The following is a 14,132-nucleotide window of genomic DNA, read 5'->3' on the forward strand; positions in this document are numbered from 1 at the left end:
ATATATATATATACATATATTATATTAGTTTATATTATTTATATATTTTTCCAGCATTATTACCAAGTTTATGCTCGCATATAAAAAAATTACACGAACATCGTTTGAATTCGCATCCTTACGGAATTCAAAACAAATAACGAAATGTAACACTTTTGAGAAAATCTTCTTCGTTGAGACGTGACTTTGGCAGTGGACGGTACGACTATAAGCGAGATTATGCAAAGAACAAAAGCATAACGAAAACAGGGAGAGAAACGATCGCGTGTAAAGAAAATCCGACATTTCATATGCACTAACCGAATATAATGCATGCGAGTCGGGAGATCTGTCCAATCGTTTCCAACAAAAGGGTCTTTGCAACGCGTCTTGAAATAAAAAATGTGCGTTTGAATATTCGTAACATCGATAATTTTGAAATGAACAAAATATGCAATCGGCCTTTTTGACCGATTTTTGGCCGAGTTTTGAACCAGCGACCAACGCGTATTGCTCTATAAGAATCGCGAGACCGTATTTATCGAGACCTTCCACCATTTTTATTACAGCGTATAAACGCCTCTGCTCCTCCGACACGGCGCGGCGGGCCGCAATAAATGTGCGAGGAGGTTTTCTTTTTCTTTCTCACGCGCCGAATAATTTCCGCAAGAACCGTTTGTCGCGTAAGTTCGATCAAGACCGAGCCTCTTGCAACTTGAGCGTATTTCCTTGTTAGTTAACGACCTAATATGCATGGCTTATCGTTGGAGGGGTGGGGGTGGAATGGCTCTTTCGAGGCGAGTAGCTGGTATTGGTGTTTGGCGGAGCTGGGGGACCAAAGGACAGGGTGCAGCTCGAATGTTATGACAATTATGAGTTTTCCGTGGGCGCATAGAGCCGGCACGTGGCGGCACGCACCCATCGAGAAAGACACGGGGCTCCGGCCGCGTGTCGGCGCTCGTCGACGCTCGTCGCGTGAGAACAGCTTCGGTCACACGCGTTACGCCGTGCACGTGCACGCTGCGTAAGTCCTGCGTACGCGCTTGCGCGGTCCGCGAGCGGACACGCGACCAACACGCTCCGCGATTTTTCAATGAACGAAAGAGAGACCGCGCCGCCGAGCGGAGCCGCGATCTCACCTCTTTCAATTCCCATCGATTCGTGCCGAGATTAGGGCAATCGATGCGCGGCCGATGTCCAAAAAACGGCCAAATACTTTCGTCCTTTAGGCGCACGTGAAAGCAGCTTTAAGCTGGATCATTTGCAAATCTTAGTCGCGATCACGACTGACGACACTCAAAAATCGTGCTTCGACGCTGAACCCCCACAAGGGTCGGCCAAAAAGGCCGATTGCATATTTTGTTCATTTCGAAATTATCGATGTTATATTATATATTATATATATAATTATATATATTATATATATATTATATAAATATTATATATTATATATATAATTATATATATTATATATATATATTATATATAATTATATATATTATATATATTATATATATATATATATTATATATATAATTATATATATTATATATATATTATGAATATTCTCTCGTGTAAAACGGTTCGAACAAACTTTTCAATTCAAACGCATGCTATAATAAAAATGGTGCAGTCGATCGATAAATTCGGTCCTGTGATTCTTATAGAGCAATACGCGTTGGTCGCTGGTTGAAAGCTCGATGGGTTTGGCGTTGAAGAGAAATACTGTCTTGGGGAGAATACTGTCAACGATCGAAAAGTGCAGCGTCGGTTTGAAAATTTTCGATCTGGTGATTTTTCCCTACGAAATGAGCCGCGTGGAAGACCCGAAACGTTTCTAAAAAATGATGCTCCGGAAGCATTGGTGGAAACGAATGCGACCGGAGTAATTCGCTACTCGTTCTTTCGAACTGGGAAGACGATTACAGCCGAAAAGTACTGCCGTTACATCGATGAAATTGCATGAAAAATTGAAAATTATACACCCGTCGCTTGTTAATCGTCGTGGCCAAATACTTCTTCACGACGACGCTCGGCCGCATACGTCGTACGAAACAATTGCGAAATTAAGTGAATTAAAATATGAAATTTTGCAGCACCCAACTTATTCGCCGGATCTTTCGCCAGCCGACTTTCTTTTTTTTGTAACCCTTAGAAAGCAATTTATACGGGCTAAACAGAATGAAAACGAAGACAGTCCGAAAACTTCCATCTCGGAGTTTCTTGATTCTAAAGATCAGAATTTCTTTAAGTCCGGCATCCATGCATGAAAATCTCGCTGGGAAAAGTGTATCGAAGCAAATGGAGCATATTTCGATTAAGTAAACAGCTCCTGAAAAAAAGCTATGCAGTTTTACATATTCGCTTAAAAATCCGACATTTCACGCGCACCAACCTAATAGAAAAGAATCCCGACGAAACGTCCACGGAACGGAAGAAGTTCGATCGCTTTTCGTGCTCGCTTGCGAGTTCGGTGTTAAAGGAGAAGTCGGATCCTGATCGGTGACGAAACGATACGAAATCGTGCAAGGGGTAACAGCTAGGGGCGAGGGAGTGGGGGATGTGCAGAGCGTGCAGCGAGGAGCAGCGCGTAGTAGCGTGTGCGGCGTGTAGCGCGTTACGATAAGGCCGGGCGGGCAGCCGAGGTGATAAATAGGGCAGCGCCGTGCTGCCGAGCGGTATTTGGTCGCGTGACGCCGACCGGTGCGCATCGATCCGATCCGAGCCGACGAGACCCGACCCCGACCGCCTCGGCGAGTGAGAATTCGCGGCAGCCACGAAAATCAATCCCCGCGTCGCGTTCGCAATTTTCTTGGCTCGGCCGTGATTCCGAGGCTCGAGCAGCGCCCGAGGGCCGAGGCCAGGGGCTCGCGACGCACACGGTTCCGGCCGTGTATCCGGCGAACAACACCACGGAGAACCATCGCGACAGACGTCGGAGCCAGCGCGAGGAGCCGCTCGCCTTCGAGATGCTGAGGAAATTGCTGAGCAAGTCCGGACGCAGACTCCTCCGGGTAAGACGGCCGGCCAATTATCCTCCAGCGTTCCGTGCACCCTCGTTTCCGCGGCGCGCATATGTCGACCCAATTCCGCCCGAGCCGTAACCTGGACACACGGCACCTCGTCCTGCCCTCTTCAATCCGCGCCGCGCGGCCCGCTCGGTATATTCGTGCGACCAGCCGCGTCGCCGACTTTCCCGACGAATTTTCACCGAAATCTGCTGCTGCCTCTCGGGCGAATTATTCGACGCGCGGCCCGTCCTCGACTGTCAACGTTCGCGTTCCAGCGGTGGACGCTGCTCTCAGATTTTCAAACGCGTTCCGACGAATAAACCCGCAGTTGTTACAGTGATTAGATAGCGGATCTTTACGCGAAGCGACAACATTTCTGCATCGTCTGTAAGACAGATCGCGCCAACTATAGTTCCTATAGTATATAGTATATATAGGAATATAAGTTCCTATAGTATATAGTATATATAGGAATATAAGTTCCTATAGTATATATAGGAGGTATAGTAGATATAGTATATATAGGAGGTATAGTAGATATAGTATATAGTATATATAGGACTATACTTCCTATAGTATATAGTATATATAGGACTATAATAGTTCCTATAGTATATAGTATATATAGGACTATACTTCCTATAGTATATAGTATATGTGGGACTATAGTTCCTATAGTATATAGTATATATAGGACTATAGTTCCTATAGTATATAGTATATATGGGACTATAGTTCCTATAGTATGTAGTATATATAGGACTACAGTTCCTATAGTATATAGTATATATAGGACTACATTTGCTATAGTATATATTATATATAGGATTATAGTTCCAATAGTATATAATATATATAGGACTATAGTAACTATAGTTCCCATAGTCCTCATTCTTTCTCTAATAGCGTTATCGTGTCGGAATTAGTAAACCAACGTTCTTGGCTTTTTTCAATCTCTTCGCTGTTTGTTCAGTTTCACCGCATCGTTTCGCGTTATAAATGCATAGAAACACGAGGGATGGGATAAAATCGTTCGCAGCGATCGGCGAAAGTATTTTTCGTTCGTTCGAATTTCGACGGTACGAGTCTCTGGAAGGTTGCGTGTCGTTGGTCAGTTTTCTGGTTTACGCGTCGATCTCCGCTTGCTGCCTCGCTTTCGTTTACAGCGGGGGTGTCAAACTCGAAAGCTAACTTGGGCCAAATAAACAATGCTTAACTTTAGGTGGGCCGCAAAAAAAAAGATCAATGTTCATAGAAAGAAATATTTTTATTTTGACTAGTACATTGTAATAAACACATATATAAAGGTAAATTATTGTTTACGTCCTGATACCGAGACTACTTTCAACGTTTCTAATTCACATTCCTATTTCATTTTTACTTTGCGTCGGATATATTGACTGGGCCGCAAAAATATTCATCTCGGGCCGCGAGTTTGACACCCCTGGTTTACAAGGATTGCGCGCTCGACCAAACGATACGGATAATAACTTGTCGTTTCGATTGTTTACGTAACCGAGGAGGTGGTTTCGGCAAGCCGTTCGGCAACAGGTGCGAAAATACTTAAGGGATGTTCCCGAGACACGAGAATCGTGAGTACGGTCACGGTTTCTCCGGGGCGCGTGGTTCGCGTTCGGTATTTCGAGGATCGACTTCTTGCTCGCGATTCGCGACAGCTGATCGTTCGACTGAAAAAAGGAAAGAAAAACAGGCTCCCGTACTGCGGACCTTCTTTTCGCGTCGAATGCGATGAAAAGGGGGAACCGTGCCAAATGTTGTGTACGCGAAGCCCCGGGTCAAAACGAACCCAGACACCGCGGTGCCGAGGGTTAATTTCGTCGCGTGGATCGTGAGTCGCGGCACGTTCCCCTCTCGGTCGCTTCCACCCCTCCACATCCCGTCCCTTTAACCCTTTGCACTCCGTTGTTCCCTCTCGTGGGACATCGTAATTCTAGCATATCGCTCGGATGTCCCCTCTCGTGGGTCATTCAAGTTTATTAGCGATTACGGGGAATTGAGTTATTTCAGCGCAACTTTTTCAGACATGCATGTTTCCCTGAAGTTTTCTCTTGAAACGGCACAAGAAATCGAATCGAAATATAGTAAAATTACTAAGATATATACAAGAAACGTCAGCGGGTTTTGACGAGAACGCGAGAGGCGTGCTCGCGACGGTCCGAGCACTTCGAAGGCGCCATTTGAAAAGAGCGATAAGGCAAGTTTGTAGAAGAAAGATCGGTATGCGAACATAACACGCACTGTACAGCGAGATTTATAATCATAAAATCTGGAGGAAAAGATTTTCAAAGCCGAACTCGGTCTGGTTCGAAGCGTCGAGCGGTATAGATAGATCTAACGAGTGAGAAAATCGGAAAAGTGATTCTTCTCTTGGTAAATAAATCGTTTGGTAAAAGTTTTTTTGGTAAATATCATCTTGCGAGTTAGTAATAACGATTAGAAATTTTCAACCTATGTATTTATTCGTATTTTTTATTAGAACAATGGCAAAACGTTCGAACACGAATGAGTCTCGTGACACGAGTAGTAGTGAAGATGAGCTCCGAATAGACGTTTATACAGATTTGTTAGAAAGACTAACTGTAGAAGGTTTTCTTCTACAGTTGGTCTATCGTTTTGATAGCAGCGATAGCGATATCGTCCAAGCAACAAGGCGACGAGAGAAAGAGTTCGCATAGACAGCGATTGCAATAACGAAACAAAATTATAAAAGAAACAATAACAAAATTATAAAAAATAAAATATTGATTTGTTTGCAAATTTCTCGATTTCAGCCGAATTCGTATAAGTCCAATATCATTATAATATGTTAGTTAGTTCCAAAACCATACTAAATAATTAGAGGGTCTGTAAATGACCGTTTCTGCCGAAAAGTGGCGCCGAGTAGCTGGTAACCAATGTCCAGAATGGTTCGGAGTGCTAAGGGTTAAATTCGATCAACTATTCATGACCGAGTAATTTTGATCGGCGTGACCTCGCTCAACATCGATTCGTTTAACCACCCCCGCCGCCCGTGTTCGGACTCGCGAGAATGTTGCGACAGCGTGTACGGAGCGCGCACCATCGACGCCGCACAGTCGACACGGTCATCGAAACGCGTACGCGATCCCAGCGTACAGACTTTACGAAAACTACGCCAAGTTAATGATCCGACATGCTTCCCGCCGCGGAAAGGAACGAACTTCTTCGTTGATTCGACACGCTCTAGGTAAATAAAGCGCCGCGAGGCAACTCACCGTTTAAGCGTTGAGGACAGTATGCCTGTGGCCTACCGGCAGACTGCATGCATACGTTGGTTAACCCTTTGAAATTGAAGCTACTTCAACTCTAAATTGAAAATGGTTCTCGCGACTTACGGTATTTCAATCAGGGACGGACATTTTTTTATTTGAAATATAAGGATATGAAATAAAAACGATAACAATAGCTACCTCGAATAAGATCACAAGTAAGTTTGTTTTAAATAAGCATACATACAAATAAATTCTGGGATATTATTCGTGAAATCATTTATTCTATATATAATAATTTAGATAAATTATTTGATTTCGTTATTTCAAATGACAATGCAAAATAACCAAGAATATACACTTTTATATATATATGTCTATATATATATATATATATATATATATGTGTAAATTATAAATATAAATAATAATATTATAAATATTAAATATTAAATGAAATATAAATAAATTTAAAATAAATAAATATAAATGTAAATTAAATATATATATAATACTTTTAATACTTATAATAATATACATAATACTATTTTTTTTACATGATAAGGATATTCATTATTATTGGCAGTTTACACAACTTATCATCTGATAATTGGCTTGCAGTGTTACTAATAATTGTAACAAACGAAAAGAGTCGTTCGAGTGAACCTGATAATGGAAATGGAATGTCATAACGCATAAATACTTTCTGCGCCGATAAGTGGTCTTTGAATATATTTGTATCGCTTCGTTTATCGTGAAAATACCGTAGAACAGCTAATTTTGCTTCAGAATTTACGAAATTACTATCGGTTGCATTACGTTCGTCTTCCTTGTTAGACCTAAAACTGAATTCATCGTCTTCGATCACCAAGTTTTTGTTTGTAGAAGGAGTGTTTTCTGCAACTGTTTTTACAAACACGTCACGCGGTTGTTGCTGTTTTGCTTCATTGATTACGTTCAACCATCTCGCGTTAAAGCGTGGATGAGAGAACGCAGCAATGACGGTATTAAATGACTCACGTTCGAAAATAAGTAAATATGCAAAGCGTCTTCTAAATTTGATACTACGAATTCGGGAAAGGATTCGCAAAATCTCCATTTGCGCGATCAGAGCATCTCAGTTTTTCTTTTCATTTCTAAATGACAAGGCGCGTATTACAGAAAATTGTTATTTGTTATTTTGCATTATTATATTACATTATATTATATTGCACATAATTTCATTATTTGCTACGTCAAACAATGAAATTATTTGGAAAACAATCTATTTGTCGAATATATCGACGAACAAGTAAACATTGTTTCAAAAACAGCGATAGACCAAATAACAAATGAAATACCAAATTTTATTCGAACGATTCTTTGAATAATATTTGATTTCGATAGCGCCCATCCCTGATTTCAATTTTAAACGATTCGGTGTATTTTATGCGTTTCACACATTTCACAGTTTTTTCTTTTTTAAGATATAAACAATTTTGACAAAGTAAAGATGACTTTGGAACGTGTGATATAATAATTTTTATTGGTGTCTCAGTGTCACCAATCGAGTGCAAAGGGTTGAATGTTTTCGTAAAATTCTAGTCGCAGCTTTTCAGTTTTTAAATTGTCGATCTAGGTTCGAAAATGTCCTCGATATCCAACAAATTTTCATGCGCAATTCTTTGTATATCGATTTTTTGAACACCGAAATATTCTAAGAGTACTTATTTATTTATTTATTTATTTATTTATTTATTGAATGCATACGGAAAGATACCCTTTAGTTATCAAATTACAACAAATATTTTTTGTCTTATTATTTATTTTATTTATCTTATTTATTTATTTATTTATTTAGTGAATGCATACGGAAAGATACCCTTTAGTTATAAAATTACAACAAATATTTTCTTGTATTATTATTTATTTGATTTATCTTATTTATTTATTTATTTATTGAATGCATACGGAAAGATATACCCCTTAGTTATAAAATTACGAAAACTATTTGTTTGTCTTCGCGCAGCGATTCTTCGATGGTACCGTTGACAAGAACGTTGTTGTTTCGAATCCGCAGGCGATCAAGAAGCTGTCGACGAGGAGCCGGGAGGCGAAAAAGTCGCAGAACTTGACCTCTTGGCAGTCGGCCATGCCGGACATCGAGACCGCCTCTCTGTCGTGGTCTATGCCGTCGCTGGACGCGAAAAGCATCGACACCTACACCACTTACGTGGCCGAGAACTCGGAGGACTGCGTCTCGACCTGCTGCTACTGCGACGAGTACGAGGAGAACCAGAGGAACGAGAATATCGAGAACGAGATGATCATGTAACGCGAACGTTCGCCGTTCGGAAGTCTCCGCGACGCGGCCTCTGTCTCGGCGGTGCCGAATCGGAGGGGATCGGCCATCTTCGGTGGTCGGCGGCGCGTCCGGGCATCGAGCAGGGATAACGCGAACCTCCTCGACAACTCCTCCTGTAATCCGTTCCAAAGAGTACTTGTAACTTATTTTTCGACGATTTTCCTAATATCTGCGTGTAACTATGGCGGACACCGTTGACTCGGTCGGCTCGAATCATCGTCGATGGTCCGACCGAGGGTTTCCGTGTTTCGATGAAACACGATTCGGAGAGACTTTTCGGATAACCTCTAACTCTACGTTTTTCGTTTTTAGCCTTTTCTAGATTTACGTTAGGGGGCGTTTTACCGAAAAAGCGAACTTACCGAAAAAGCGCCGCGATGTTTCCAAGTATTTGTTTATCCGCGATTCCCGTTCGGACGAGCGCGTCGAGCGCGCTCGATCTCGCGTAACCGAACCGAACATTTGTCCACGGAAACCCGTCGTATAGTTTTCGCGAGAGAGCAACGTACAAAAGTGTAAAACGTCCTCTGTCCAGGCGCGTGGATCGCGCGGGCCGCGCGAGGGCGTTCCGGTAGTCGTGCAATCGTTGCGATCGTTCGTTCGATCGTTGCAATCGTCGGGCTCGGGTTCCGGCGGATTATTGTAATCGTCTCTCCGGATATCGACGAGAACGTTTGCACGAAGGTAGAACGGTAACTTCGATCCGATTAGATTCCAGAGGTTGTTTCGGCAACTTACGCGTGGACGATATTTATTTCGTGGCGATACTTTAATCTTTCAGGCACGGCTGAATTCTGCGCGAGGCTGTTTCTATGGACGGCAGAGTCTGATGTGTACTGTACAGAGTCTGATACAGGTTGTCCCAAAAAATGTCTCGCAATCCGAAAGTGGCGGGTTCCTCGGGCCATTCGAAGCAACTTTTTCCTTTACAAAAATGTTCTCCGAGGCACCGTTAACGAGTTATCAACGAAAAACAGTGACCAATGAGAGGCGAGCTCGGCTGGCGCGAGGCGACCGAGCCAATGAGCGGAACTGAGCTTCGCGCGCTGGTTGACTGGGCCGCCTCGCGTCAGCCGTACTCGATTCTTATTGGTCACTGTTTGTTCGTTAATAACTCGTTAACGGTGCCTCGGAGAACATTTTTGTAAAGGAAGAAGTTGCTTCGAATGATCCGAGGAACCCGCCATTTCCGGATTGCGAGACCTTTTTGGGACATCCTGTAGATTGTTGTAAATCGATGCGAAGACAAAAGAAGTGTGAAACAATGCGTATGAAGACGATTATTTGGTTCAAACGATGAGCGAGTGAGCTACTAAAGCAAGCCACTATAGTGGCGTGTCGTTCTGAAAGATGACATCCGCGAAAGCCGCTATAGTGGCGCATCGTGCCTAAAAGGTTAAAGAGGGAGCGGTCCGCTCGGACTCGAGCCCGATATTTCTTCTGTCCTCCGGCGTTGATCGCCGACGAAACTAGCTCGTACAACGAAACCATGCAGAACTCGCGACCCGAAATCTCTGGTACGTTAATAACTAACAAGTATCCGTAGCATTATTCTCGAAATACTCGGCACTAGAGGTGGGCGGGTACCCGAGATCACGGGTTAAAATCGGGTCGGATATACTACAGGGTGTCCCAAAAATGTCTCGCAATCCGGAAATGACGGGTTCCTCGTATTATTTGAAGCAACTTCTTCCTTTACAATAATGTTCTCCGAGGCACCGTTAACGAGTTATTAACGAACAAACAGTGACCAATAAGAATCGAGTACGGCTGACGCGAGGCGGCCCAGTCAACCAGCGCGCGAAGCTCAGTTCCGCTCATTGGCTCGGTCGCCTCGCGCCAGCCGAGCTCGCCTCTCATTGGTCACTGTTTTTCGTTGATAACTCGTTAACGGTGCCTCGGAGAACACTTTTGTAAAGGAAAAAGTTGCTTCAAACGACCCGAGGAACCCGCCACTTTCGGATTGCGAGACATTTTTGGGACACTCTGTATTTCATCGGGTTCAGGTCGGACACCCGAAACTTTCGGATAATCAAAGCTCGGGCACCAGAATTTCAAATCTCGCCCCGAGAATTTTCGATTACCGGAAATGCTAAAAGCGGATGCGGGGAGCGTTCATAAATCCAGATATTTTTTAGAAATGTAGGTACACCACCCTCCGAAAGTATTAGGACACCTACGGAAAATTAAATAAGTATGACAATTCGATAGGAAATTGTTATAGTTTAAACAATTGTTTTCAAAGTTAATCGTATTAAACATGCAACAAGCGCATCGATATATTTTACGTTGTATTAAAAATAACGTCAATTTTATGAAAGAAAATTACGTTTTCTTCTCGTCGATACATCCACCGCGTTTCTCGATTGCTTCTTGGACTAATTTCTGCGAATCCGTGTAAATTAATGTTTCTATCATTTCGGATTCTCTTTAGTTCCGCGCAGTTAGTAGCATGCTTCATGTATTAAGAAAACGTATCGGGAATCGATGCGTGTCGTTCCGAGGGAAGAGTACGAAGTCAACTCAGGATACGTTTTCTACGAACAAAATGCAATAAAAACGTTTGCTTATAACTTAATGCATGTACCGTCGACAATACGATGCAAGCTTGCAGATATTAGATAAATCGAATGAAATGTTACAATTTATATGAGATAAGCAGGTGTCTTAATACTTTTTTGGAGAGGAGGGGGGATGAATATAGAAATACAGAAATATACTTGAGGCAGTTTTCTCTTGATTTTGTCTACAAAAATGAAAATTGTCTGAGATGTCTAAAATAAGCCACCCCGATTCTATTTTAGAATTTCGGGTACTCGAAAGTTTTTGGAGCCCGATATATTCGGAGCTTCGAGGATCCGAAAATTTTTGGGGCCCAGAACGAACCGACCCGATCAATGGCAAAAATCCGATCCGAGGCTCGGGTGCCCAAAATTTCGAATACCCGCGCACCTCTACTCGGCACACAATCGATGTTAGAGTTAGCCAACCACGGTCGCGAAACGACAGAGAGAGAGAGAGAGAGAGAGAGAGCTAGTGAGCAAGGAGAAGGCGGGAGGAGAGACTAACGCGTCTCGTTTGCACTTTTGCTCGAACTGATAGATGTATCTTTTGTCTCTTTTTCGTTCCTGTCGGCTCCGGTAAAAAACGCGGATATATGGCGGGAGTGGAAGAGTGCAAGAAGGAGCGAGAGAAAGAGCGCGTGTGCGTGAGGAAGAGAGAGAGAGAGAGAGTGAGAGAGAGAGAGAGAGAAGGAGAGAAAAAGAATGAGCGAGAGAGAGAGATTGAGAGAAGGAGAGAAAGAGAATGAGCGAGAGAGAGAGAAAAAAGGAGAGAAAGAGAATGAGCGAGAGAGAGAGAGAGAGAGAGAGAGAGAGAGAGAGAGAGATGGAGACATTCCAACTATTTACTTACGTATAGTCCGTAGAATTTCTATGTATATATGTACACGTATGTATATAAATATAAGCGGTGGCAGCGTGCGAGCGCGCACGGATACGGATGAACGATGCGTCTCGATCGCGTTCTTACCGCATGTCCGACGAGGCTGTGACTTTCTAATGAATGCGCGATTGTCTTGAATAAAATAGTTTTATCGATTGATTTTCGTGTTTCCCTGACTCCTGGTCACCCTGGCCGCGGTTTCGATCGGTCGCGATTGCGCGCGACGGTCTTAAAATGCAACTGCACCGCCAACAGCTTCACGGCAACTTGCTTATGATTTTTTCAAGGAACGACCTTGCGACGCGTCACGACGCGGATCGACTCGTTCAAGCTGACGAAACGAGACGATCAACGCGGCCAACGTATATTGTTTTATGGTAACGACGAGATTGAAATTTTATTATTTCATAAAACTATATATATATATTATATATATTTTATATTATATTTATATTATATTATATTATATTATATTATATTATATTATATTATATTATATTATATTATATTATATTATATTATATTATATTATATTATATTATAATATAAATATAATATAAAATATAATATAAATATATATATTATATATTATACTATATATGCTCGAACAAAGAAGTCTACCCAAACAAATTTTCCGAGAAACGTTTTCACGATAACGAGAAATAAATGAAACGGAAGAAACCAGAAACTGATATTTTTCTCGGTATAAATAATTTCGTATAAACATTAAAAGATCACCACTTCTCACTACGGTAAAGTGACTTATGCCACTTTCAAAATAAACGGCTCATACATCGAAAGCAAGCACTATCTTTTTGCTTCGTTTCTATCTACGAGAGTTCATCTCGATCCATTTACATCGCACAGCTCTGTCCCCGCAAATTTGATTCGCGACCTTTCATTGTTAACGCAAAAGGCATGCACACAAATCGTTGCCTTTCTTCTTCCCTTCTTCGTCCCCTTCACAACGGAGGACACAAAATACCGCGTCAAACTTTGACTCGGGATTTTCTTACATTAACTATCGCATTAAAGAATTATGCGTACAAAATCTAAATCGTACGTTTCATCACAATACTTGCTATATACTGTTCAATAAATCGTGAAATATTCCGAGATACGTCTTACGACGTCACAGGTGACTGCCATTGGTCGATATTAAACGGAATCTTTTTACTCGGATCCTGTCAAATCATTCAATTTATTCTCAAGGGACGCGTTTAATCGCTCTTCTTCATTTTCACGAATAATTCCATACAATTTTCACTAAGTGCTTCCATTCACCGTGACGGTGCTACTTTTCTATTATCATTTTACTGGCAGTCATCGACCAAACTGTATCAACGTGTTCCTGCATTTATTTTCTCTACCCCGTTCTCGGCGGCTAGACTGCGCTCAACGTGCTACCACAACAATCGCTGCTGAATAAAAAGATTTGTATAGAATTCAAGATAGATTATATATTAATTATTATATTATATATTATATAATAATAATAATATATAATATTATAATATATATAATATATATTATTATATATTAATTATTATAGAATTCAACAGAGATTTCACACACTCAATTATCGACCAAAAATTTGAAAAGGTGTTCTCGAACATCTCCGATGAGAAACGCGACGACTTCTCCCAATTTCGCAGCGTGTCGCGCTACCCCGTTCAGGCCTCGAGAGCAAATCGTCGCCGAGCCGATCGATTTCGCGCGCGTAACACGTTTCGCGACGAGCTTCGGCTTTTCGCGGGGAGCGTTAGAAACGAGGCGCGAACAACGCCGGGGCAATTAGCGATGGCTCCGCGGGTGCAGAGGGGGCGGCGGCCTGCTAATTCGGTTACGAACAATGGCCACGTGTTCGCGGGCCGTTACTCCCGTTCCCGGGAATTAGTTTCGCCTCCCCGTGGTTTCTGAATATTCGTGGAAAAAAAAAGAAAAAAGAAGAGCCGGCTGCTAATTGTCCCCCGAGCGTATTCCCGTTTCGCGGAGGCTTTTTACGAGAGGTTTAACGAGACTGGCTAAACTGGTTCGCGCGTCGTCGCGACGCCGAAAGAAACGCCCCGGGTTCCGAGACCCGGTTCCCCCGCCCCGCGTTGGCTG

At 42.4% G+C, this 14,132-nt stretch overlaps 1 protein-coding gene and 1 long non-coding RNA gene across 2 annotated transcripts; one reads left to right on the top strand and one right to left on the bottom strand.

Moving 5' to 3' along the window:
- Window positions 1-2,606: 2,606 nt before the first annotated feature.
- LOC117223308 (uncharacterized) lies at window positions 2,607-12,185 on the top strand. Its single transcript, XM_033475519.2, has 2 exons — window positions 2,607-2,993; window positions 8,298-12,185. The coding sequence occupies exons 1-2, from the start codon at window positions 2,949-2,951 to the stop codon at window positions 8,550-8,552; spliced, it is 300 nt and encodes a 99-aa protein (XP_033331410.1). The 5' UTR covers window positions 2,607-2,948; the 3' UTR covers window positions 8,553-12,185.
- Window positions 8,025-9,140, bottom strand: LOC143260199 (uncharacterized). Its single transcript, XR_013034331.1, has 2 exons — window positions 8,945-9,140; window positions 8,025-8,695 (listed from the first exon to the last, which is right to left on the bottom strand). It is a non-coding gene; the product is annotated as an uncharacterized LOC143260199 (long non-coding RNA).
- Window positions 12,186-14,132: the final 1,947 nt, after the last annotated feature.

The sequence above is a fragment of the Megalopta genalis genome, chromosome 10, assembly GCF_051020955.1.
Source record: "Megalopta genalis isolate 19385.01 chromosome 10, iyMegGena1_principal, whole genome shotgun sequence".
Lineage (NCBI taxonomy): Eukaryota > Metazoa > Arthropoda > Insecta > Hymenoptera > Halictidae > Megalopta > Megalopta genalis.

Excerpts from the sequence above, each read along its gene's own strand:
- LOC117223308 (XM_033475519.2), top strand. The coding sequence starts at position 2,949 with ATGCTGAGGAAATTGCTGAGCAAGTCCGGACGCAGACTCCTCCGG. Across the intron at positions 2,994-8,297 it reads CCGGACGCAGACTCCTCCGG|GCGATCAAGAAGCTGTCGAC; the intron begins GTAAGACGGCCG and ends TCGAATCCGCAG.